Source organism: Octopus bimaculoides, chromosome 24 (assembly GCF_046866305.1).
Source record: "Octopus bimaculoides isolate indiv1 chromosome 24, ASM4686630v1, whole genome shotgun sequence".
In the NCBI taxonomy this organism is placed as follows: domain Eukaryota; kingdom Metazoa; phylum Mollusca; class Cephalopoda; order Octopoda; family Octopodidae; genus Octopus; species Octopus bimaculoides.
Window position 1 is genome coordinate 35,035,737 of NC_142951.1, and position 27,500 is coordinate 35,063,236.

Sequence of the window (27,500 nt, forward strand, 5' to 3'; positions counted from 1 at the left end):
TTCTCTACTGAAATAGCCTGACTGATCTCTGGTTGTCTTTCGACACAGTGTGTATGTCAGTATGAACATAGAGGGATGGACGGATGTGTGTATGTGGATACACATGAGATGGGGGGTGGGCCGTACTCTCTTCATCTGTCTTGCAATCCTGACCATGTTACCATAACGACAGACTTTGTCTTTTTTTGTTTTAAATTCCTTGACAACACTGCCACACATTCCCCACCCAAATGTTATTTTCTTACCCCCCCCACACCACCATTTTATAATCTTCATACTTAATTCCATCATACCCTTAAACTACCATATCTAAATCTCCCACCTTCATATATATATATACCTATAACATAAATGAGGGCATGCACTTCCATCCAGCATATCTGAAGAATTGTCAACATTGCTAAGTGCAACTGACGGTGCGAAACCATGGCATTTTTCTTGGGAAAACATTTACATTTATATGCAAGCATAAATGTTTACTCAAATAAAATTGCATTTCATGTTTGAAGCTCTGATGAAGCTGTAAGGTGATACACAAGCATTCAACTATGATTGCATTGCATCTCATAGCAGAAACAGCTGGAAGCTAATGAAATTCCTTACATCATTTTTTTATTCCTTTGTCATTTATTTAATTTCCTATTACTGTTCTGTATTTGACTAACATTTTTTTTTTCTGAAGCATATTTATATTGAGTTCTCACACCAGGTTATTAATATCACTATGCATAAGCAAAATATAATATATATGTATATGCGTGTATATATACAGAGGGAGAGAGAATGAGTGTATATGTATGTTTTTAAAGTGTGTTCTGTTAAACTTTGGGAAACAATATAATAATGTAAAAATGTAAATACCCTCCAATCACTTTGTGTCTTGTTTAAGGCTTGGAACATAAATCTAAATTTCAAGGGCCAATGTTTATGTCCATATTTTAAGAGATGGTGCTTAACTGCCATTTTTAAGGGCCAATTCTTATCCCCTGTTTAAGGGCTGGTATTTAGCAACAAAGACCTTTTGACAGGATGCCTGGTTATTATTAAAGGCAAGATACCCATTTATTGTGGTGATCCATATTCTACCATTGACAGCCAAGTGGACTGAGGAATTGTTTGTTGAATAAAGTGTTGTATCTGGGAGCACAACAGAACACCAACAGCAGTTTTGATCCCAGGACATCTAGGTTTGCAGATTTGGACCTTATCCACACAGACATTTCAGGTCTATACACAACATCTCACTTCCACTCAGACACCTCACCACTATTCACACACCCAATCTCTACTCACACAACCAGCCTCTACTCAAACATCTCGCCTCCACTCACATATCCCACTTCTACTCAGACAATAACATTTAGCAGTTGCTATGAGCTAGGGTCGTTCATTGCTTTTAAGGTTCTCATTGTTGCAAACAATGTATAGTTAGAAAATTTACTTTACAGCTTTATAGTTTTCTTGGTTCAGTCCTGTGTGTTTGTGAGGTAGACATAGGCACCCTCTCAGCCTACCCTCATTCCACCCTTGATCCTGCAGAACGTTCATGATGTGACAACTGAAAGAAGAAAGAGCTGCTGAGAGGAGTGAAGTGGAGTGCCTTGCTCAAGGACTCAACATGTTTTCTGCTGTAGGAATTGAAACCACGACTTTATAACTTTATGATCAAGAGCCGAACCCCCTAAACACTAGGACATGCTCCCTTTTCAGACTAAGAAATAAAACAAAGAATAAAAAAGAATCAAGACAAACCTAGGATGAGAATATTTTTTTAATTACTCATGAAATAAGATAATATCTATATTTTTACAATCTCATATAAATCTATATTTCTAGATCTTTCCTTGAAAACCAAATTCTTTAGTTGTTTTAACCATCATAGACAATGTCATATGGAAGTATTGCCAGCGCCATTCTGAGGAAGATACACTGCTGCTCCAAAAATACCCCCAAATCCTTGTTCTCTCTCTTTTTCTTCATATATAAACATGTATATATATATATGTGTGTGTGTGTGTGTGTGTGTATATATATATATATATATATACATATATATATATATATATATATATATATAGGCCTGCTCACTTAGCCAGCAGAGTAGCATCATTTGAAAGCTAAAACAATGTGAAGTGCATTGTGACAAGTGTTGTATACCAACAGCCGATAGTCTGGTTGATATTGTGATACATGCTTTGATCATTTAATTCAGACTCCTTTTTTTTTTGTCTCTCCTCATCAATCCATCCTGTAGAAGAGCATAGGCTCGAAACATTAAAGACTTCTATTTTTCTTCAGCATCAAACTAATACACCCTGTTTCTGTTCCTTCACTATGTCTTGGTGTTTTTTTTTGTATTTTTGGACCATGTATGTATAAGCGGCTGTGTGATAAGAAGTTGGCTTCCTAATAACATGGTTCCTGGTTCAGACTCACTGCATGGCACCTTAGGCAAGTGTCTTCTATTATAGCCTCGGGCTGACCAAAGCCTTGTGAGTGGATCTGGTAGACAGAAACTGAAAGAAGCCCATTGTATGTGTGTGTATATATATATGTATGTATGTATGTGTGTGTCTTTGTGTCTGTGTTTGTCCCCCACCATTGCTTGACATCCAATGTTGGCGTATTTATGTCCATGTAACTTAGTGTTTCAACAAAAGAGACCAATAGAATAAGTACTAGGCTTACAAAGAATAAGTTTGGGGTTAATTTGTTCGACTAAAACCCTTTAAGGTGATGCTCCAGCATGGCCGCAGTCAAATGGCTGAAATAAATAAAAGAATAAATATTTATATGTATCTATGTATGTATGTTTGTGTATGTGGACATCATATATATATATATATATATATATATATATATATATATATATATATATTTATATTGTATACATGTGTATAGAGACAGACAGACAGACAGACAGTGCAATCACATCAAATCTGTATATACCGCCTTCATGTCTCCAGGCACCTATTATGCAAAATTGCGCCAACATTCCCCATCTCCCAGTCACCCCCCCTCCTCCTCCTTCCTGTCTTGGTAAACCACCCCCTGCATATTCCACCACCACCACCACCACGATGACCATTATTTCAATCATTGAAATTATCAAAGACAATCATTAGAATTGGCAAGTCAGTGATTATCAGCTTTGGTACAACTCATACTGGAATTATGAACCAACAAAAGCCATGTCTGTGCTGGAGATGCCAGGGGGGCGGGTAGGAGGGAGAAATGCTGCAGGCTGGACCCACCATCTTTTATGGAAAATAAAAAAAAAAATGTTGCAAGAGGAAGCAATTTCCATTGATTTCCAGATGTTACAGACTGAATGTTGCCGATATCCATCTTGTGAGAGAAATAACCAGGGAATTTGCTGGAGCAATAAAAGGAAGCCTCAAATTAGATTAAGGGACTATATGTGTGTGTGTGTGTGTGCGTGTGTATATATATGTGTATATATATATGTTTATGTATGTATGTATATATATATGCATGTATATATATATATACGTATGTATGTATATATATATATATATATATATACAATTAAACCTTGGGAGAGGCATCAAGAATCTTGCACACGAAATACACATACAAAATATATATATATATATATATATATACAATAGTTCACCACATTGCTACCTTAAGTTACCTTTTATATATACACACACACACACACACATGTATATAACTGCATACATATGTGTATAGGGACATGCCTATATTACAAGCATGTATGCATACATGAATCCATGTATATGTACATGTACACTTGCACACCTACAAACGTACACACACTCATATGTACTCATACACACACACTCATATGTACTCATACATATATATTCTGGGACTGAAGACCCCAACATCCCATATATCACTTCTCATCTCAGGTCACACCTTGAAAATCCCAGAATCCTGGACAGGCACTCCGACTGGAAATTGAACTAACTCCCAACGAGTATGTAGCTGTTGTTCTTTCTCACTCAAACATTAAATTTACAAACAACTTTGTGTTAATTAAAAGGGACAAATGATTAAAAATTAGCATTGGATGCAACACAGGATCCTGAGTGACTTTTTTGCAGCTGGTGCTAAAGTTTGGCTTCAAAATTGCAGTTTATGTGCAGCTGGTGTTGATGATGTGACCAATACAATCAAATCAAAATTCTACCCCACCCCTCAAAATTTCAGGCCTCATGCCTCCAGAAAAAAAGATTACTATTATTATTCTCATTAAGGTAATGAGCTGACAGAATCGTTAGTATGCTGGGCAAAATTCTTATTGGCATTTCATCTGTCTTCGGTTGGTGCTCCAGAATGGCCACAACCCAGCGACTAGAATCAGTAAAGGAAAAGAATCAGAGAATATATCGTAGAAACTCGCAGACAGGTGTTGCTCCCTAATTAGAACTGCCACCACCACCGACACCACCATCAACCATTACCAACATCATGTTCACATCAACCATCACCATCAGTTACTAACCATCAGCTATCAATAATCAGTATTGACCAGTTAACATGCCACATCATGTCAATGCCCCCCCTCTCTCTCTCTTTCTAAGTATATACACACACACACACACACACACACATGCACATATCTGTGGCTTCCATTGATTCTCTCTCTCTTTCTCCCTCAGTCTACAGGCTCTTTCTCTTTCTCTTCTCTTCCCTCAGTCTATAGTTTCTTTCCCTCCCTCTCTCTCTCTCCTTCAGTTTGTAGTTTATTATCTTTCTTCCTATTTCTCGGTCTGTAGTCTCTCTCTCTCTTTCTCCCCTCTCTCCATCCATCTCTCTCTCTCTCCATCCATCTCTCTCTCTCTCCATCCATTTCTCTCTCTCTCCATCCATCTCTCTCTCTCTCCATCCATCTCTCTCTCTCTCCATCCATCTCTCTCTCTCTCTCTTTCTCCCCTCTCTCCATCCATCTCTCTCTCTCTTTCTCCCCTCTCTCCATCCATCTCTCTCTCTCTCTCTCCCCTCTCTCCATCCAGCTCTCTCTCTCTCTCTCTCTCTATTGATCTTAACCAGTTTTACTGATAATTGCACAACTGCTGTAAATATCTGCTTGTTGCAGCTAATGTTCTGTGTTGCACATTAAGTGGTGGTGGTGGTGGTGGTGGCAGCTCAGTGGAGGGGGTGCACCACATAGTGCAGTGATCATTTTAACCTAGTTATCTATTTATAGATGTAACTGTTGTTGTTGTCGTCAGTTGTGGTGGTGGTGGGGACCAACTACTAGATTAAATAGACAAGGCTCCTCAGTCTGCCTGGCTGTAAACAGGTACCATCTGTAGCCGAAATTCACTACTGTAAACAGTGGGAGCACTGTAAAGTGATGCATTAGGTTACTGGGTTGTAGTAGGCCTGGCTTACCATTTGAAGTATCCATTCCCTGATTCTCTTACATTACAGACAACGTAACTCTGTTAATCCTAACCCTCACTGCTAACACTAACTATTTTTACTACGACTTATGACTAATCTAGTTGTTTAACCCTGTCATCATTGTATTAATCCATTTTACTGTCTACAACTGCTGACAGCTACCTTTACGAAAAGCTATTTCTATTGTTATCCCTTTTTTTGTTTTTTCCAACATGTTAACCCAATTTCCAACACATATACCTTTCTGTTTTTGTCAATGTATTGACCCAGTTTCAAACAGATTTGAGCTATTTTTTCTGCCAATGTTAACATGTTAACCCTGCTTCTAACCGTTACCCATTTTATTTTGTCAATGTTTTATCCTATTTTCAATGCATTTATATTTTATTAGTCTGTTAACCGTTTCAAATGCATTTGCCTATATTTTGTCAGTAAGTTAACCCGGTTTCCAATGCCTTTACCTATATTTTACCGATGTGTTTACCCTGTTTCAATTGTATTGAACTATATTTTGTCAGTATATCAACCCTGTTTCCCATGCATTTACCTATATTTTCTTTGTCTGTTGACCCTATATTTTTTTGCCAATATGTAATCCCAGGCTCCAGTTTATTGTCTATATTTTCTTCAATATGTTCCCCTTTTCCTATGTAAAAGAAGAAATGGGGAAACCGGGGAAATCACGGAGTAAGAAAGAGAGGTTTCCCCCATTTAAACTGACGATGAAGATGTTTGCCCTGATGCCAAATCAAAAATAAGAGAGGCTGCAAAAAAAAAACAAAAAAAAACTCATTATTATACAAATATTTTTCTGTGACATTACCATGGAAATTGCTATTTTATATTAAAATGGAAACAAAAAACAAGAACTGTTTTACATATATATCTACCTAACCATCTATCTGTCTGTTTGTCCCTATTTCTATCTATCTATCTATCTATCTATCTATCTATCTATCTATCTATCTATCTATCTATCTATCCACCACACACACACACACTTTCTCTTTCTCTCTCTCTCTCTCTCACACACACACATGTAGTTACATGTTTATATTAACAGAAACTCAGCAAATTCAAAATTAATTTTTTTGTTGCAGTTTCATCTCTCAGGTTATTTTCAAAATGTTACCAGAGGAGTTTGTTAACAATATTGTTGATATAAACAAATGTACTATTTGGTTGGCAGGGTGGGGGTGGAGGTGAAAGCTGGTGTGAAGGAAACAAATGTTAAGGAAGAGAGAGTATTAGGCATGCAATGTCTGGAGTGGGGTGGGTGGTACTTAAAAAAAATAATAAAAAGAAACAAATACATCTTTTTAAATAGAATTGTGTTTTTAAACTGTTTTTGATTTTCATTTCAGATCTGAATAGTAAAATAAGATGAATAACCATTAAGTGGAATTTTAATTATTTTTGTTCTGATAATTATTAAAAAAAAAAAATTGAAATAAAGATGTGGGCGGGGTTTTTTTTTTTTTTTTGCATAAAGTAAGGTAAATTTTATATTAAAATAATTATATTTTGATAGGATATTCACCTTACTTTAAATAAATTGAAATTGTATGAATGCAGCTCAATGCCCACTTTGTGCCAAAAGGAACCCCCTTAAAGTATTATTTCCTGAGCTATGATCAATACTGACACTGTTTTAAAATCATAAATTGGACTGACATCAGTATCTTTCAAAACACAAAATTCCCAACATATCCTTTCATTGAGAAAGCACTTAAGAACTAATTATCACAAGTATACGAAGTTTGAAGTCCAATGATGTGTTTCTTAACATAAAGCTTAAACCAAGTGATGTAACCAACAAGCCAAGCATGTTATGTACCTCAAAAGCATTTGAAACACTGATTCCAAGAGCTCTACTCTTGAAGAACCATTTAGGACTGGTTTCAAGTTGTTTGCTTAGAAGGGACCAAATGCTAAAGATTTTCAAACCACTTGTCAGATAATATTGGAGTAGCTTCTTTGTTGATTGAAGAATATAGACAATACTCGGAGTATTAGGATTTATTGCACCAAGTCAACCGAGAGTCACTTCAGCCAGAATGGCAGCCATGACACTTAGCTAATTCCTTAGAACAGTGGTTCTCAACCATTTTTCTTTCCTATCAAACCCCTTTGATTCCTATTCTATTCTACTGGACCCCCCCCCCCTCAAGCCATTTGGTGTCAATGAAGAAAATCCTGTTATTATTTTTATAATTAATTATTATTAGGAATTGTATATATAAAAAAACAAAACAGATTAAAATATTTTGTGTATTGTAGAAATATAAGCAATTTATTGCAGATAAATTTTACCAACAAAATTTTATATTGACCCCCCCCCCTCCCCCCACACACAAGAGTCATAGAAAAACCCTAGTTGAGAATCATTGCCTTAGCATACATTAATTAATCTGATATTCTAGATCCTTAATATGCCATTCACCTTAATATGCCAAAACAACATTTTACTACACACAGGCTATTTTAGTATTTCTTTCCTGAACATTACAAAACATTTCTGTACATTCTGATAAACGCTTGTTATTTTCTGATAACCCAACTCATGCAACGGAAGTCAACTCAGATTCCTTTCTTTGTTTAGTTTCATTATATATATGAGATTTTTCAATTGGCAGTATTGAGTACGTTGTAAATACTATTCATTGTACTTTGTACTCTATGTGCAACTAACTTTAAAAAAAAAAAATGTTTGTGTGTGTGTGTTCATGTCCATATGTTTGCGTGTGTGTGTGTGTGGACAATCAGTTATTTTTCCACACAATAAAAAAAATCTCTATAAAAGAAATAAATATCTATTGAAATGTATTATTTTTCAGTAATAAAGACTATATATATATATATATATATATATATATATACACATTAATGTGATAAAAATGGCTGAACTGTTACTGTTTTAAACCACAATTGAATAATTGTAAATTTCTCTTGCATGAAACCATTGGTATTGACCTAACAGCACTCAACTTTTATATATACATATATATGCTACACTGCAGTGAAACATGGGCTGTGACAGCCAAGGACATGCATAGGCTTGAGAGAAATGAAGCCAGTATGCTTTACTGGATGTGCAATGTCAGTGTGCATGTTCAACTGAGTGTAAACATCTTGAGAGAAAAGTTAGGCATGAGAGGCATCAAATGTGGTTTGCAAGAGAGACAAATGCACTGGTATGGTCATGTGATGTGTATGGACAAGGACAGCTGTGTAAAGAAGTGCCAATCTCTAACTGTGGAGGGAACCTGTGGTAGAGGTAGACCCAGGAAGACGTGAGACGAAATGGTGAAGCATGATCTTTGAACTTTGAGCCTCACAGAGACAATAACTAGTGACTGAGACCTTTGGCGATACACTGTGCTTGAGAGGAGTCATCAAACTAAGGGAAATCATAGTCGTGGCTGATGCTGACTGGCTCCCGTGCCGGTGGCATGTAAAAAGCACCATTCGAGTGTGATCATTACCAGCATTGCCTTACTGGCACATGAAAAACAACATTCAAGTGAGGTCGTTGCCAGTGCCGCTGGACTGGCTCCTGTGCAGGTGGCACGTAAAAAACACCATTTGAGCGTGGCCACTGCCAGTACTGCCTGACTGTATTATATTTTAAGTAGCTTGCTTCCCAACCACATGGTTCCAGGTTCACTCCCACTGCATGGCACTTTGGGCAACTGTCTTCTACTATAGCCTCAGGCCGACCAAAGCCTCGTGAGTGGATATGGTAAGCGAAAACTGAAAGGAGCCCATTGTATATATATATATATATATATATATATATTTATATATATAAAACGTATTATAGTTTAGATATATATATATTTTTTATATAGACCAAAAATGTTTTTGAAGAAGAAGAGATCTGCAATGTTCTACATGGCTGGCATAATTCATGAACTGGAGAATGAAAGAGAAAATGCTTCATCCCCAAAATGGCAGAGTGATGTGAGACAAAAGAACCAAGGCAGAGAACAAAGAACCAATGAGTAATAAAAGAGTGAGTAGGGAAACCAAATAGTTTCTGCCTAATTAGAGACAAGGTATCACCTGCATTCAGTTTGGCCATGTGGTTGCATAGGTAAAGCTTCTGAAATGTTAGTGTGGTTACAGAGAAAAGCATGCTGCAGCATGGGCCAAAAGAATGTTTGTTAAATATAGTAATATTATTAACTAAATTTTTGTGGATTATTGGGTGATGGTTTCTGTTTATAATATACTTAATATAAATAGTGTAGGAGTGGCTGTGTGGTAAGTAGCTTGCTTACCAACCACATGGTTCCGGGTTCATTCCCACTGCGTGGTACCTTGGGCAAGTGTCTTCTACTATAGCCTCAGGCCGACCAAAGCCTTGTGAGTGGATCTGGTAGACGGAAACTGAAAGAAGCCTGTCGTATATACAGCAATCCCTCAACTATCGTGAGTGTTACATTCCAAAGCTCCCTGTGATAGATAAAAATCCTCAAAGTAGGAACAGTACTGTATTGTATATTTTTATAAAATTATTTCTATAATTTGTATATATTTATTAATAGCAGAACACGAGGTGGTTTAGCAATGAAGTTTGCATCAATGGAACAGCTGAGCTACCGGGAGAGACTGAAAGAGCTACGACTCTACTCCCTGGAGCAAAGACGGGAAACGTATGCAGTGATATATATATATGTGGAAGATACTGGAGGGGCTGGCACCAAACTTTGGAATTGAGAATTATACCAGACCTCAAAACGGACCTCACTGCACTGTTCTAAAAGTCCCAGCTGTATCATCTAAAGCGAGAACCATATACTGCAGTATCTTGGGATTCAGGGGCCCAAAGCTATTTAATGCCTTGCCAAAGCATCTGAGAGATCTCCATCGAGTGGGGGGGGGGGGGGTAGATGTTTTCAAGAAACAACTTGACCCCTTGCTATCCAAGATCCCAGATGAACCAATATGAAGGCAGGAAACTCAAAAGAGGGCAGTGGTATCGAACTTCCTCCTTCACCAAAAGTCAATCACAAAGAATTGGCCAATTAAAAGGTGATTACACTGGTGGTGCCCCAGCATGGCCACAGCCTTATATAAAAGAATACATACATATATATATGTATGCATGTATGTATAAATTGAAATCTAATTGATGTCAAAAGTAATTAATTATGATCGCATCCTTAATTTTTCTGTATTCATCTCCCACTGAAAAATTACTCTCTTATAAATAATATTTAACCATTTTTTTCATTAGATATTTGCATCAGGAATGCTTTTATTTGTCATTTGTTTTTCTCATCCTCAGTCTGTTTGTTTCTAATTCATCCACATTTAACATACTTTCATGTGTTTTGTTTTACTTGCTTCTTGCCCCAAAGACCCCTTGGCATGAAGGTTTTGTGTATGTAAATGGGACACAGACAAGTTACATGGGAAAAAAATTTATTTGTAGAAAGATAACAATCAATAATGTAATTAATAATTAAACACACACACACACTTATATATGGTTATATGTTTTTGTGTGTAAGTGTATACACAGAGAATGACAGAAGTAAATAGACACCCCCCCATAAAACATTGATCTATGTTTATTCTGACTTGTAATGGTTAATATTTTTTATTAATTGACATTTTTATGTTTCAGGTTCTCAATGTGACCGTTTAATCATGCCTTCTGCAAAAGAGGCCTTGGAACTGTCTGAATTTCAAAGAGGCCGTATTATGGGTAATTTTTAAGGTAGACATAGCATAAAATGGCCGAAACCCTTGAGATCCTTCTTTCTACAGTTAATAAGGGTGACTGTGCAATTCAGCAGAGACGAGAAGGGGTCCACATCACCTCACCCAGATTGACCAGGGCTCTCTGACAGGACCCTTCACTTTATTAAGAGAAGTATGGAGGATAATCTTTGTTGCAAGGCCTCTCACATAGCAGAACACTGGGTGGGGGACAGTTTTGGTGGGACACGGGGACAGTGGACAGCTTTACTGAGGTTGAGGGAAACTCTGCTATTTTCCCCAAATTTCTCGAGAATCACATTGGTGGTAGTGATGGTGGTGGTTGAGATGGTTGTGGTGGTGGTTGGTGCTGGTGGTGGTGGTGGTTGGTGGTGGTGGTGGTGGTTGGTGGTGGTGGTGGTGGTGGTGGTGGTGGTGGTGGTGGTGATGGTTGTAATATTTTTGGTTGTGATGGTTGCCATATTTTTCACACAGACTTAATCACCAAAGACTTTCCAGTTGTGACCATCACATCCTATTTTCTTTTTCAGGCATTAGTTTGCATTATTTAATATAACCATGTTATTTTTTTTTCCTTTTTTTTTTTTTTTAAGATAATAGGTTGTGAATTGAGGGAGAGACTTAGCTGCTATTTCTGGCAGGTTGATGTTCTCTTGAGGTGTTCAATATTTAATTGATTCATAGACAATAAAATAATAATCTCTCTCCAGTTAAACTGACACAGTTATTGAGGGTGGCGGCAGTGGTGGTGATGATGTCTGGTGTAGTGTGGTAGTTAGCTTGTGATGATGATGATGATGATGATGGTAGTGGTGGTGGTGGTGGTGGTGGTGGTGGCGGCTGATGGTGGTCAATGGTGAATATAGCAATGCCCCCCCTCCCCACAAAAAAACCCAAATACAGACAAAGCAGAGAACCGTTTCAATCCTCCTGGCGAGAAAGTTGGCAATCGTGGGACTTAACTCATTTCTGCCGTCGTCTACCACCACCACCAACACCACCACCACCACTACTACTACTACTACTGTTGCTGCTGCTGCCCCTACTGCTGTTGATGTTGTTGTTGTTGATGTCTCTACTACAACTACTGCTGCTTCTATTGCTGTTGCTACCACCACCACCACCACCACCACCATCACCGGTGCTGCTGCTGTTGCTACAACCACTCTTGCTGCTGCTACTGCCATATAACAACATCAAGCTCTCAACTGAAGGATTTCACCTCGGTCATAGGTTGGTGCCTGTTATTGTTGTTGTTGTTGTTGTTGTTGATACTGTTATTGTGTTAATGTCATTGTTGTTGATAATGTTGTCGTTTCTGTTGAATTGTTGTTGGTGATGCGAATGGGTGTAAGTGTATGTGCGTCTGTAAGAGAGTGTGTGTGTGTGTGTGTTTTGATATAGTTCTGTATCTTTCTCTCTCTCTCTGTCTGCCTCTTTCCCTCAGTATATATATATATATATATATATATATATATATATATATATACACACATACATACATATATATATATATATACACACATATACATACACATATATATATATACACACACATACATACATATATATATATATATGTATACACACATACACACATATATATATACACACACACACACACATACACATATATGTATGTGCGTGTGTGTGTGTTTATGTAATTGTTTTGTTTCTATTTTGTGACGCTTTCTAATCCCACCTCTCTCTCTCTCTCTCTCTCTCCCTCCCTCTCCCTCCCTCTCTATTTACCTAATTATATTGCTTTTTTAATATTATTTTTGTTGTTGTGGTTGTTGTTTTTTGTGTGTCTCAGTTGTGTTGGGAAATTGTAATGGTTACAGAGATGGTGCTCACGGTTGCAACGGTGAGGATGGTGATGGTGATACGTTTTCTTGTTATTGTGGCAATAAACAGATATTATTATTACCATAGTAGTACTAATATTTTCACCACCACCATCATCATCATCATCATTATCACAACCACCACCACCACCATCATCATTATTCATCCATTCACTCACCTTTCATCCTTCCGGGTTCGATAAAAAAATTAAAAAATCCTCAGACAAGTACAATTTTTGGCGTTGTACCTATGTTTCATATTTTTATCTTTGCTTATTATTATTATCATTATTATTATTATTATTATTATTGTTGTTGTTGTCCTTTAATGTATCTTTATATTAGCCCTTGTGGCCAATAAAAGAATTTATTATCATTATTATTATTAGCAATGTTGTTATTCTCTCAGTTTAATTTTCGAACTCCTGCCACTTCTCTATAAAATTAATACCAGTAATACGCTTGGAACAATTACTAATTCTTGACCTTGTGTCATTGTAAGAAACTGTTATTATTATTATCATTATTATTATTATTATAAATAATAATTAATATTGAAAACTATTATTATTATTAATATTATTATTTATTACAAATAATTATTAAGATTTTAAAAAAATGTTGTTCTTGTTGTTGTGGGGTAGGAATGATAGCGAAAGTAGAGTGATAGAGAAAATGTTACATTCTAATTACGTTGTGCTATAGTGTGAGTTCAAACGTTACCCAGGTCTCCAATTATATGTCTCCTCGTTAAGGTTTAATGAAGAACAGTACCAGTAACATTCTTTGATCAATTTAATTGATTCTAAACCTATGGCAAAGACGTGTGGCCCTGACCTAATGCTTGGAAAAATGATAATCATTATCATTGCTGATCAATACAGCTCGAAGTGGAAGGTGAGGGGCAGGGAGGGAAGGTCGACATGTTAGTTCCTGTAAATTTTATTGGAAGGTGGGCGAGAGTGACCAGGAAAGGAAAGGGTTGGACTTGATTATGGACCTGTGGGTTGTAGGCAGAATTTTGGGAACAGGTCCTTGCCCTACATAGACAGGGCTGCCCTTTGTATAGGGTTGGGGTTAGGGTTCCTTTATTGGCAGGACAGTGAGATTTATGTAGAGGTCTTTGATTATTTGACTATATACACGGTGTAGTCTGAGATAAACCCCACCCCGCTCCATCCTTCAAAAATCAGGATCCTTTGCCGTTTGGTCAGCTCATTATAACTGCAGCAACTACCACCAGTACTGTAAAAAACTACTACTACTACTACTACTGATATCAATAACTCACACTACTACTAGCATTACGTCCATCCTTACGTCCATCCTTACGTCCATCTTTACATGTACAACCACCAATAACACAACAACCGCTAAGAAATCTGCCCCAGTAAACTCCGTCCGATTCATGCAAGCATGAAACACCACCCATTGAAACAATGATGACGATCGTCATCATCGTCATTCAACGCTCGTTGTCCATGCTGGCATGGGTTGGATGGCTTGGCCAGGGCTGGCAAGCTGGTGGCGGGCTGCACCAGACTCCGGTCTGATTTGGTGTGGTTTCTACGGCTGGATGCCCTTCCTAACACCAACCACTTTACAGAGTGTGGTGGGTGCTTTAATGTGGCACTACACAGGCACTTTGATGTGGCACCATGCAGGTGCTTTTATGTGGCATTGCCATGAGTGCTTTACACCTGCAGAAGGATCAGTCTTAACATTTCTGCTGTGGGGTCAGAGTCTTGTTGAGTACAACCAGGCACCAGGTATCTTGCTCCTTTGACATCTCACCTGAAAGGTTCAGCATCCTGAGGTCACTTTTCAGTACTTCATCCCATGTTTTTCTGGGTCTCCCACTTCCATGTGTTCCATCCACTTTGAGAGATCAGCACTTCTTTATGGAGCTTTCGGCATCCATCTGCACCACACGACCAAACTAATGCAGTCTTCTCTCTTGCACACAGCAACCAATTCCTCTTATGCCTAACTTCTCTCTCAGAACACTGGCACTCTGTCGAACATGTACATTTTGATATATATATATATATATATATATATATAGTGAAATATATTTGTCACCTGAATGTGGCTAACCCTTAAGGGTTGATGACTACTGTAGCTTGTAGCCCCAGGAAGACATCTCCTCCAGCTGGCTATTGACACACTATCTGTGCCCTATCAGTATTTGCAAAGCTACAGTAGCATCAACCCTTAAGGGTTAACCACATTTAGGTGGCAAATATACTTCCCGATGTCGTGTGGTTACTGTTTATACCTTGCTCAGAGATTTATTATATATATATATACATACCTATTTATCAAGTCATTAAGAACGAAATGTCCGATTTCCTTATACACCAAGTTTGGCAGTTACTTTTACCCTGACGTTTCTTTGTTTTACAACATTGAAGAGTTACATCATCACTTTTCGAAATGAAATTCATGGTGTCTAATTATATTGTGGGTTTTCTCTTGTAAATCAATTTTTGCGAATCCATGGACGGATCAAAAATTCATGTTGTTTATGATCAAACCAGTGCAGTCTTCTCTCTTGCACACTGCATCAATTCTTCTCATGCCCAACTGTTCTCTCAATACACTAGAGTTCTGTTGCACATGTACACTGGACATTGCCCATCCAGTGGACCATACTAGCTTCATTCCTCTCCAGTCTTTGCATGTCTTCTACATACAGGGCCCATGTCTCACTACCATGTAGCATTGCTGCATGTAATAGCTTTCTGAATTTTGTCCATTCTATTCGTATTCTAGAATATTCTATGTTGTTGAATGAGAAAGGGAGGAAACTGAATACATTTTCTCAAAGGTGTGGTCAATAAACTGTGAAAAAATCTATCAGAAAAGGGGTCCCCACCATATTTTTTAGCACATCAAACGATAGAAGGAATGTGTTTACATTGTTATATTTCTCTCACGACTAGGTTATTTAATATCTAAATTTATTTCACTTAATCTAATTCACATTGAGTTGTGTACAGAATATAAATTGCTTAATTATATAAATTAAGTCATCCCTCACCCGAGTGAATGCCTAATTTTCATCTGCTCTATATTATGAGTGAATATACTTGAGTCAAGTGAAATTGTAGTCATGGCTGATGCCCGTGCCACCTAACTGGCACACGTGCCAGTGGCACGTAAAAAGCACCATTTGAGTGTGGTCGATGCCAGTGTCACCTGACTGGCCCCCATGCTGGTGGCACATAAAAAGCACCCACAACACTCTTGGAGTGTTAATTAAGAAGGACATCCAACAGTAGATTGGATTGCCAGATTAGATTGGAGCCTGGCACGGCCTTCTGGCTTGCCAGTCCTCAGTTAAACCGTCCAACCCATGCCAGCATAGAAAGCAAACGTTAAACAACGATGATGATGATGATGATGATTTTATGCTATTGATTAGGGAAGAAATCCAGATATGTCTTCTCTCAAGAACAACCAACAAACCATGAAACTATTTCCCAGGGGCCTCTCTCCTCTTTACACTGTACATTAGAAGCATAGAAGGAATGTTTTTACATTTATAATTTCTCCTACAGCTGGGTTTTATAATATTTAAATATATCATCATCATCATCATCTTTATCACTATCAATCATGGCCTCCCACCACACTCACCTCCACTCCCATTCCCCACTTATCTCCTGAGGACATGCCCCAACAACTTTCCAGCCCCCACCCCTCCCTACACCATGTTGGGCAGCCAAGCATCCCCTCAACAAAACCTGTTTCCACCTCTTCACCACCCTCCACTACCATCCCATCCCAACACTTGTGGCACACAACCACCCTTCAACCACACTGACCCCACTCTATCTGTATGTGTGGGTGGTGCGTGTATGTGTATATATATATCTCGAGAAAAACAAAGTAGTCAGAATTTTGGATAATCATTTATTCAACACTTTCATTTTGTTTCAGCTCTATCTATCTATCGATTGATCGATAGATCGATAGATAGATAGATAGATTTACATACCCACACACTCAAACATGTTTTTTTTATAGGACAATTTACCAAGCCAATGCTACTGAAGTACTGAAGACATCAACTTTAGGGAATTGGAGTCGATTTCCAGAGTTCTAAGGATATTCCAACCATTCAGAAATCTTCTGGAGGTTTTCCAGCTTTTCCAGAGGTGAGTGTCTTAAAGTCTTCAATGATAGAAGTGTCAGTGTAAGTCTGTGTTTGATCCTTCTTCATTCTTAATTGATCCCTGTTTGCCACCAACTGACAACCCCTCTAGCTGAAGGGACAAGTAACAATTGAAAGAAGGGTTGTGAACAAAGTATGATGCTGTATGTTTGTGGAAGAGGCTGGCATCCTAGACCAGGCTTGGGCAGCTCTCTTCTTTGAGAAAAGGGCCACATGAGATATGACTCAACATCAGGCAGGCTGTACTAATTAAAAAAAAATTAACTTCATTTTTCATTAAACTTACCATTTAGAAAGTCCTGCGGGTTACAGGTTTCCCATAACTGTTCTAAATTTGATGAGACACTTGAGGTAAAAAGTGAATTAGCTACTCTCACAAGACTTGAACCAACGACCTCTCCTTTGCCAGATGACCAAGTAAATAATCACAGTTACAGCACGTATCATTCCATTTCTTTGATTAGGTACTACAAATATATTTTTGTCATTTTAATCTTAGTATTTTATCTCCACAAAATTCCAGGTCCCTCATTTGGTGCTAACATGGTAACTTAGTCTAGAAATGCCCAAGTTTTTAGTAGTGAGATGTTACACATTGATTCAATGTTTGTGATAAGAGATTATCCTTTGCAATTTGATTAAGACTTAACCATTATAAATTTAATGTAGATTACATTTAATATAATATACACCAGAAGGCGGCACTGGCAGAAATGTTAAGCAGTTTTTCGTCTGTCTTTATGTTCTGAGTTTAAATTCCATCGAGGTTGACTTTGCCTTTCATCCTTTCAGGGTTGATGAATTAAGTACCAGTCACATACTGGGGTCGATCTAATTGACTGGCACCCTCCCTCCAAATTTCAGGCCTTGTGCCTAGAGTAGGAAAGAATATTAAGATTGAAAAATATCCATCTTGTTTGTAAAAAATTTTGAACCAAGGTTTGTACCTGCTAAACAAATTTCCCCACACTTCTGACACTATCAGCTGGCAAGTGACAGATAGAGGGTTCAAATCCCAATTACTTCCTCTTTCAAATATCTAATATCATTTGCATTAAAATGTTAGTAGTTAATCCAGTTTAATCCTACAACTAATCCCATGGATATCAATGGTTTAGTAATTAATAGATTAGAACTGAATGGGTCTGTAATAAGTGGGTCACTGCTTAACGGATTGTTAGTCAATGGTTCAATACTTAATGAGTAAATTTCTTAGTGTCAATAATTAACAAGTCAATTATTTTATGACTTAATTTGTTATGAGTTAGACAATACAAAGAATTTAGCTGAAGTTTGGGTAAATTTTGTCTGGTGTTAAGACATAAACTTCTCCACATTTAAGAGCATCATTTGATCAGTTTTATCAATGCAAGCTGCCATTTTACCAGAGCATTGCTTTTCACTTTGTGTGTGTGTGTGTGTGTCTTTTACTTGTTTTGGTCATTGGACTGCAGCCATGCTGGAGCACCTCCCTGAACTTTTAGTTCAACTCCAGTAATTGTTTATTTTAAAGCCTGGTATTTATTCTGTTGGTCTCTTTTCCTGAACCACTAAGTCACGAGGCCTTGGTCAGTAGAAGACACTTGCCCAAAGTGCCAGGCAGTGGGTTTGAACTCAGAAGCATGTGGTTGGGAAGCAAACTTCTTATTTCTTTATTGCCCTCAAGGGGCTAAACATAGAGGGGACAAACAAGAACAAACAAAGGGATTAAGTCGAATACATCGACCCCAGTGCGTAACTGGTACTTAATTTATCGACCCCGAAAGGATGAAAGGCAAAGTCAACCTCGGCGGAATTTGAACTCAGAACATAACGGCAGATGAAATACCTCTAAGCATTTTGCCCGGCGTGCTAACGTTTCTGCCAGCTCACCGCCTTCTTACCAAACAGCCACGTCTGTGATTATATGTGTGTGTGTGTGTGTGTGGACATATGGTAAAAATGTTCTTGAAATTAAAAAAAGACATCAAAAACCTGACTCAATTCTAAGAATATGGTATTTATTAAACATAAGGAAAGACTGAGACTTTAGAAGTTTCACCAAGAACAGAATAGCAAGATATTTTTTGGAGCTTTAAAGTTACACACACACACACACACTCACGTATGCATGCTTAAATATATAGGCACACACCCCCACATATGAATGGATATTTTGTTTAACAAAAATTTTCTTCTTTAAATTTCAATTTAGGATTTGGAAGTGGTCCTCCAGCTGATGTCTTTCTGAGACTCACAGCCACCCAGATACGCGCACACAGAAATCGTGTATACACACACACACGCACATCAATTGTCCATCCTCATAGCACTGATTGAGTAGCAGCAAGCAGAGACGTCAACTGACCAATTTTGGTGAGAAGAACTTGCCTGGTCAGAAGGGAATGCAACTCGGCACCACGTGTTGCCCGACGGACTACAACACCACCCCCACCACCACTGCTGCCACTCGTCATTTGATCAAGGCCGCCACGCCTTCCACTGTTGACTTGCGTTTTCATCTTTGTTGGGAATTTGGTGGCCACATTGAGTTTCGTGATAGAAGCCATGTCTCACGTAGAGAATGGATGGTTCCATGAAATTCACAACTACATGGACCTGGGAATCAGTTTGGCAGTTGAAATTGAAGAAGTTCTCTTCCAGGGCAAGTCTGATTATCAAGACATCCAGGTATTTCGAAGGTGAGTCACTTCCTCTTTCTGCTCTCTCTCTCCCCACTTAATATATATATATACATATATATATATATATATACATATATATATATATATATATATATATATATATATATATATATATATATATATATATAAATCATCATCATTGTTTTAACTCACATATACATGCATACACATATAAACACACAGAGTTTAGTTTTAAGATACATGCTACAGGTGCTTTGTGATGCATGGTCAGTGATGTTTCTGGGATCTCAGGCTTTCGGGTCTTTTGCCATCAGACCCCTTTGCCCAGTAGACCCAGCTGGGGTTGTTCAAGTCTGATCTTGTGTCCCTTTCCTGATCAAAAGTCTGAATACAATGACAAAATTTAGTAATTTTCTAAATGTGTTTAATTGTATAGCTAGAAACTAATTAATTAAGGTGATTTATGTAAATTATGACACATGATTAATGAAATAATTTATAATTTTGTAAATGTATGGACTTTTTGTCTAAAAAATAATGGTTCAAATTTTTGCTGGTCATGGCAGTAGACTCACATTCAGGAAAGCATGAATGCCTCTAAATCTGTGTTGGTGCTGTTCCCAAATGTTTGTTCTTAATCTTTTGGTTGATCAAACAGACTGCGTGCAACAACTGATCGTGTAATTCATTGTCTTTCTGTTGCATCGCCATTCACATCGTACTCTGCAGTACAAGCACAGTTGCCAGCCACATTGAAATGCAGTATTAAGACAATAATGTGATTTTAAGACATTCAAAAAAAAAAAGAAGAAAAAAAGCCCTGTGGCACAAAAAAAAAAAAAAAAAAAAAAAAACTTCCCATTCAGGGTCATTTGCATCTTTGCAGGGTTCATAAAAACTGGTTTTAAAGTCATGTTTAGTGGTGAAACATTAAGCAATTTTTTTTATCTAATGCTCCTTTTATTTGTGGTCCATCAAACTCAGGGTACAGTCCTAGGTATACACTAGCAAGTGCCCAGCAATGCCCATCCCTTATGAAGGGGGAATTTCTGCAAACAGAAAAGTTGATATTTGTGTAATGGCTTCAAAGCATGATGGCCACACTTCTGTCCCATCTTCTCTTTCTTGAATCAGCCTCCATTCTTGTCTCCTTTCTGTTTTCTTCCAGCAAGAAATTTGGCAACATGTTAGTGTTGGATGGCCTCATCCAATGTACCGAGTGGGATGAATTTGCCTATCAAGAGATGATTGCTAATCTCCCTCTTTACAGCCACCCTAATCCAAAAAAGGTAATCTCTATTTCTAATTCGTACACATGGAACACTGTCACCTCACTTCCTACAAAACTATGATGTTACTATTATTATTATTATTATTATTAGTGGTGGTGTTACTTTAATTTTATTTCTATCACTTTACTCGTCTCCCTCCCCCCATACACACGCATCCTTATCGTTATTGCTGTCTCATGACCAGGTCCTTGTTATCGGTGGTGGTGATGGTGGAGTCCTCCGTGAAGTGGCCAAACACCCAATGGTCAAGCAGATTGTCTTGTGTGAGCTGGATGAAGTAAGTATATATTTTATCTACTTATCTATCTGTCAGTGTCCCCCTTCCCCTTCTCTCTCTATATATATAAGTTTATCATGCCAAGGACCTATATTCCATTAAGGGATGTTTGCATCCTAGTTCTCTGGTTTTTACCAGTGTTCAGAGTAAAACTAAATGCGTTAGTTTTGCATTGATGGAAATGGCTGTTTAAGATATTCATAAACGAGAAAAAGAAGAAAATGGAGAAATTGACATGCAGATATCAGTTTATTCAAAGATATTCCAAACAATATAATATGATTATTTTGAATATCTTTGAACAATCTGATGTCTATATGTCAATTTCTCCATTTTCTTCTTTTCCTCATTCATATATATGTATATATATATATATATATATATATATATATAAAGGAAATTATAATAAACACAAGTTTATATCCATATCATTTGTTCCTACATACGTTTCATTGTTGTGGTTGTTTGGTAGAATTCTGCTGTATACTCTTCACTTGGAATGTTTTACAGAAAGTTATCGAAGTGTCCAAACAGTTCCTACCAAAAATGGCTCTTGGTTTTAGCCATCCAAAGGTGACTGTGTGTATCGAAGAGGGCACCAAATACATGCAGCAGACTGAAGATCGTTTTGATATCATTATTAACGATTGTACAGATCCTGTGGGTAAGTAAAGCCTGTTTATTTTGTTTGTAGACTCCCCACACACATGTGCATGTGTGTGTGTGTATATATATTTCAAAAAGTGTCTCCCTTTCACTTGTCAATTCAATTTTATCCAGTAAGATACATCAGTTCCAATTGTTGGGTTTCTCTTCATATTTTAATAAATCTATTGAGTTCTTTGCTAAACCCTTAAACTAACAGAGAACCATCTATCCATATGTTTATATATATATATATTAATTTGAAAGAGACAAGTTCCAAAGTCAATAATACTCCCCCTCATCAAAGCTGACACATCTCTAAACACAGAGGACATATATAAGCCATCATAAGCATGTGAACACATTATATATATACATATAGTAGTATATAATTCTGTGCCCAAATCAAAGTCAGATAAGTAATTGCATCAATACATACAGATAAATACAAGCTGATGAGATAACAGTTCACATTTATGAAATTCTTCATCCGACTTTGATTTAAGCATGGAATTACGCTATTATATGTATATATATGTTTTTTATATGTTATGTGTTTGCATGTTTATAATGGCTTATATGTGCCCTCTGTGTTTAGAGATGTCGGCTTTGATGAGGAGTATTATTGACCTTGGAACTTGTCTCTTTCAAATTAATACTTTAATCTAAACACTCAATAAAATGAGTCCTACACTGTCATTTCTTGAAAAGAGTTCACCTCTATAAATTTTCATTACTTTTATATATATATATATATATATATATATATATATAAGCTGTCTAAGACTCCATAAGTGAGGAAAGTATATCCATTACAGCTGATCTTACCAATCAGTTTCACACAAGCGGTTCAAAAGAGTATTAGGTAACAGTCTGATTATGTAACCCTGCACTCGTCAGAGGTAGCTGCAATGGAATGAAATATGGCGACTGTTCTCTATTATTTGAAGTGAATAGACACATCTGGTTTGTGGTTACTGTGAAAAAGTTGATGAAACATTGAGTACGCGATTAAGTTAAGAGTTATGTCCCTTGGTATGTGTGTAAAAAAAATATTAAAATATACTATTTAAAAGATTTATTCAAATAACCATTGAGTACTTAATGCACTAATTATAAATATCCATTTCTTTGACAATTTGAAATTCACTTGTTAAGGATGATGGAAAATACTGTGTTTGATGTTATATGTGTGTGTGTGTGTGTGTGTGTCTGTTGTGTGCGTATTGAAAACCTGCCATTTATATGAGCTTAAATGAGTGGATCTCAACCTTTTTAATATCAAAGCTAGATCCAAAGCCTAGATTTTTTTTAGGGTTCTGCACCTAAAAAAAGTAAAACAAAGTAAAAAAATATCATATTCATAGAAGAAAGGCTGTTGTGGGCCAGTGAAAGGATACTCGAGAGCCACAGTCAAGAACTACTGGCCCACACATAGAGTTCTTGTATTCTTTAGTGAGTGCCAGTCTAAAAAGATAGGGGTTTACATGGCAAATACCTCCCACATAGGGTCTGTCCTACAATACTGTGTACTGACCACCATTTCCATTATTTCAGGTCCAGGCCTTGGTCTTTATTCCAGAGAATTCTATGAAAACATTCACAAAGTCTTGAATCCAGGAGGAATTCTGTGTTCTCAAGGTAAGAAGTGATGCTGGGATGGCATGGTGGGAAGGGCTAGTGTAGTGTGACAGAGGTGGTGGGGTTGTGTTGATTCATCCTAATTGTGTGTTAATTGATGTTTCCCAAATTCCCAGTCAAAGCAATGGGGGTGATGATGATGATGATTGTGTGAGTGAATATGTGACTTCTAACTTCAGGTACGTTATCTGTTCTGTGACACACCTGTAATCACTTCTTATCTCTATTACAGGTGAAAGTCAGTGGTTTGATCATCTTCTACTGAAAGACATCATAACATTTGCCAAGGAACTCTTCCCAAGGGTTGCCTATGCTTATGCACCAATGCCAACCTATTTAGGGGGACAAATTGGTTTCATTCTCTGCAGCAAGAACCAGGTACGTTTCTTGTCCATTTTTTTCTTGGGTTTTGTCAGATTTTAGTTTGTTAAAGTCCCTTGTTTGTTCCCTGATGAGTTGATGCTGTCTACAAGATGATGAAGAAGATATAATCATCAGTTTGACAAGGCTACACACAAACACATGTATGATGGGCTTCTTTCAGTTTCCTTACACTTACTTGAGTTGCTGCACAGTGGGACTGAATTTGAGGCCACAGGCTTGGAAAGTGCATGTGTGTATACATATGTGTGTGTGTGTGTGTGTGTGTGTGAAGGCATGTGGCTTAATGGTTAAGGTATTTGGCTCACGACGTTACAATCATGAGTTCAATTCCCAGTGGGACATTGTGTCCTTGAGCAACTTCATTTGATGTTGCTCCATTCCACACAGGTGGCATAATGACAGTGCACCAGTATGGCCACAGTCCAAAACCTGAAGCCAATAAAAAAAAACATCTAAAAGAATACATATCAATTATTGAAGCATCAATAAATCTGCAAAACACAGCTGCATTTTATAATTGCAATGGTGTGCAATGATGTTGCAACAACTGCTGATGTGCAGCAAAGTTATTGTTCAGATTAAAGTTTATTTATTCACATGATTTTGAATGGATCATGCATTATCTCATGGCTTTGAGATTTAATAAAGTGATTGTTTATTTTTAAGACGACATTGTAGGGTAGGTGTGAGAGGCCGGATCTGGCCAGTTTGTATATAAAACAAATGGAATATTTGGGCCAGATATGGCAGGTTTAAGCAGAATCTTTAGAATTGGTCCAAAGTGTCGATAATGTCATTTTCTTCCCACAACAGTTTTTCAAATGACAAGAGTTCCTAACAGTTGATATCACACTGATTCCTCCGCCAAGACTGACCAAAACCAAATATTGAAGACTTTCTGCCAAGAGACTTATATTTCTAAGAACTGACAAAATGTTTTTGGTTCCTTGTTCTGTTGCAGGAGACAAAATTTAGTGAACCAGTACGGTTCCTCAGTGACAAAGACCTGGAGGTGTTCGGCATGAAATATTATAATTCTGAGATCCACAAGTCAGCATTCTGTCTCCCACAGTTCTCCAAACATGTGAGTTGCTTTCTTCTTTAACCTAAATTCTGTAAACATAATAAGTTCACATTCATAGTATTGTTTTATGTCTGGCATGAGTAGTAACACAGCACAACCCAGTCAAAGAGTATTTTTTTTTCCTAGAGAGTCAGAGGACCATCCGTCGTTCATATAGGGTTTCTTTTCTATGGCTGGATGCCCTTCCTAATGCCAACCACTCCAAGAGTGTAGTGGGTGTTTTTTACGTTCCATTGACCTGACACTGGCATCAGCCATGATTACAATCTTACTTGGCCTGACAGCTCTACACAAGCATGAGAATATTGCCAAAGGTCTCCATCACCTGTCACTGCCTCTAAGTCTGTGCATAGATTCTTTTTTCTTTTACTTGTTTCAGTCATTTTATATATATATTTATTTATTTATATATATATATATAAAGGCGGTGCTCCAGCATGGCCACAGTCAAATGACTGAAACAAGTAAAAGAGTATATGTATATATATTTATATATATATATATATATTAATTTATATATATATTTATTTATATATTTTTATTTATATATATATATATATATTTTTATTTATATATATATATATATTTTTATATATATTTATTTATATATATATATTTATTTATATATATATTTATTTATATATATTTATTTATATATACATATATATATATATTTTTTATTATTTATAGTTTCAGCTTAGAGCTGCGGCCATGCTGATGCACCACCGTGTTGCTACACTGTTATTACAGGGAGCCTCTTACAATATGTGGCACTTGGTGAAGAATGGAGTTTGATTTAGCAATTGCACCTCCTGCCGCGAGGTAGGTTCATCTGGGACTCTTGACAGGAAGAGGTCCAGCTTTGATTTAAAAACTCCTACATCTACTTTGTGCAGGTTCTTCAGGCTCTTTGGGAGAATATTAAAAAGCTGTGGGCCCCTGAAACCCACACTGTTGCAGTAACTGGTCCTGAAGCGCGATGGCATTGCTGGGATCTTTGGCACTATGCAGTGTTGTCCCGTTCTGGCATTGGTGTAGCTTTCAATGTCAAAATTTGGCACAATTCCTTCCAGGATCTTCCAGATGTATATTACTGCATACCTCTCCCGCCTTCTCTCCAAGGAGTAGAGTCTTAGCTGTTTCAGCCTTTCCCAGTAGCAAAAAGACAATCTTCTTTGTGAATCTTCTCTGGATTGCTTCAAGGTCTGCTGTTAATTTCACACTGGTGGGTGACCACAGCTGTGAGCAGTAATCCAGGCGGCTGAGGACGAATGTCCTCCAGAGGATCATCATGGTTTCCTTATCTCTGGTTCTGAATGTTCTCAGGATCCATCCAGCCAATCGTCTGCACTTTGTTGCCATCCTGGTAATGTGCACTTGGAAAGAGGTATCATCATTCATGTCGATACCCAGGTCTCTCACTGATTTAGGCTCTGGGATTGAAATTCCCTGCGGACCAGTGTACTCTGTAAGTTTCATATTCAGTTTTGGGCGTTGGTAGCGCAGGGCTTGGAATTTTTCAACATTAAACTGCATATTATTATCCTCAGCCCATCTGTAAACTGAGTCCAACTCCTGCTGCAGGTGTGCAACATCACTGGAGTTCTAATCACTGCCGTGGATTAGCTCCAAGAGGCCATCGCCTCTAGCTAGGTATGTGACACACGAATCTGTGTCCTTTATAACCTTCGAACAGGGGAGGTCAGCAGCTTCCCCTTGCTGGTTTGGCATCTGCAGACTAGACTAGTTTCAGGGTGTTGCCCCTTGTCAATGCAGAGCAGCCAAGCCCCAGCAGGCGTCGCTACTGACTATCTGTACGAAGGTTATTTATCTAATTTCAGTGAAATACATTCACTGGTTTTCAGAAATCGAGATATTAATATTTCTAAGTCTCTCTAAAGGAGACTACGGCAGCGGTACTGGAAATTAATAATTATCGCCACGCCAACATGGCAGTCCCAAATATAGGACGAATGCTGAAAACCAGTGAATGTATTTCACTGAAATTAGATAAATAACCTTCGTACAGATAGTCAGTAGCGACGCCTGCTGGGGCTTGGCTGCTCTGCATTGACAAGGGGCAACACCCTGAAACTAGTCTAGTCTGCAGATGCCAAACCAGCAAGGGGAAGCTGCTGACCTCCCCTGTTCGAAGGTTATAAAGGACACAGATTCGTGTGTCACATAGCTAGCTAGAGGTGATGGCCTCTTGGAGCTAATCCGCGGCAGCATTCGTTCTAGATTTGGGACTGCCCTGTTGGCTTGGCGATAATTATTAATTTCCAGTACTGCTGCCGTAGTCTCCTTTAGAGAGACTTAGAAATATTAATATCTCTCTCTCTCTCTATATATATATATATAAATATATAAATACA

The 27,500-nt window shown here is 37.6% G+C and overlaps 2 protein-coding genes across 4 annotated transcripts in view; both read left to right on the forward strand.

Annotated features, from left to right (window-relative positions):
* LOC106869078 (inositol polyphosphate 5-phosphatase K) overlaps window positions 1-609 on the forward strand; it is a 39,969-nt gene extending 39,360 nt beyond the window's left edge. For all 3 annotated transcript variants that reach the window (XM_089341499.1, XM_089341500.1, XM_089341498.1), the window contains one exon: window positions 1-609. This exon is cut by the window's left edge and continues 241 nt beyond it. The gene's annotated coding sequence lies outside the window, so the exon portion shown is untranslated.
* Window positions 610-12,294: 11,685 nt separating this feature from the next.
* LOC106869074 (spermidine synthase) overlaps window positions 12,295-27,500 on the forward strand; it is a 20,556-nt gene continuing 5,350 nt past the window's right edge. Inside the window, exons 1-9 of the mRNA XM_014914595.3 lie at window positions 12,295-12,363; window positions 17,010-17,140; window positions 19,352-19,838; window positions 20,971-21,091; window positions 21,279-21,371; window positions 21,882-22,035; window positions 23,574-23,657; window positions 23,890-24,035; window positions 25,003-25,125. Of these exons, the coding sequence (XP_014770081.1) occupies window positions 19,705-19,838; window positions 20,971-21,091; window positions 21,279-21,371; window positions 21,882-22,035; window positions 23,574-23,657; window positions 23,890-24,035; window positions 25,003-25,125 (855 nt within the window). The 5' untranslated portion in view covers window positions 12,295-12,363; window positions 17,010-17,140; window positions 19,352-19,704. The remainder of the gene's footprint in view (window positions 12,364-17,009; window positions 17,141-19,351; window positions 19,839-20,970; window positions 21,092-21,278; window positions 21,372-21,881; window positions 22,036-23,573; window positions 23,658-23,889; window positions 24,036-25,002; window positions 25,126-27,500) is intronic.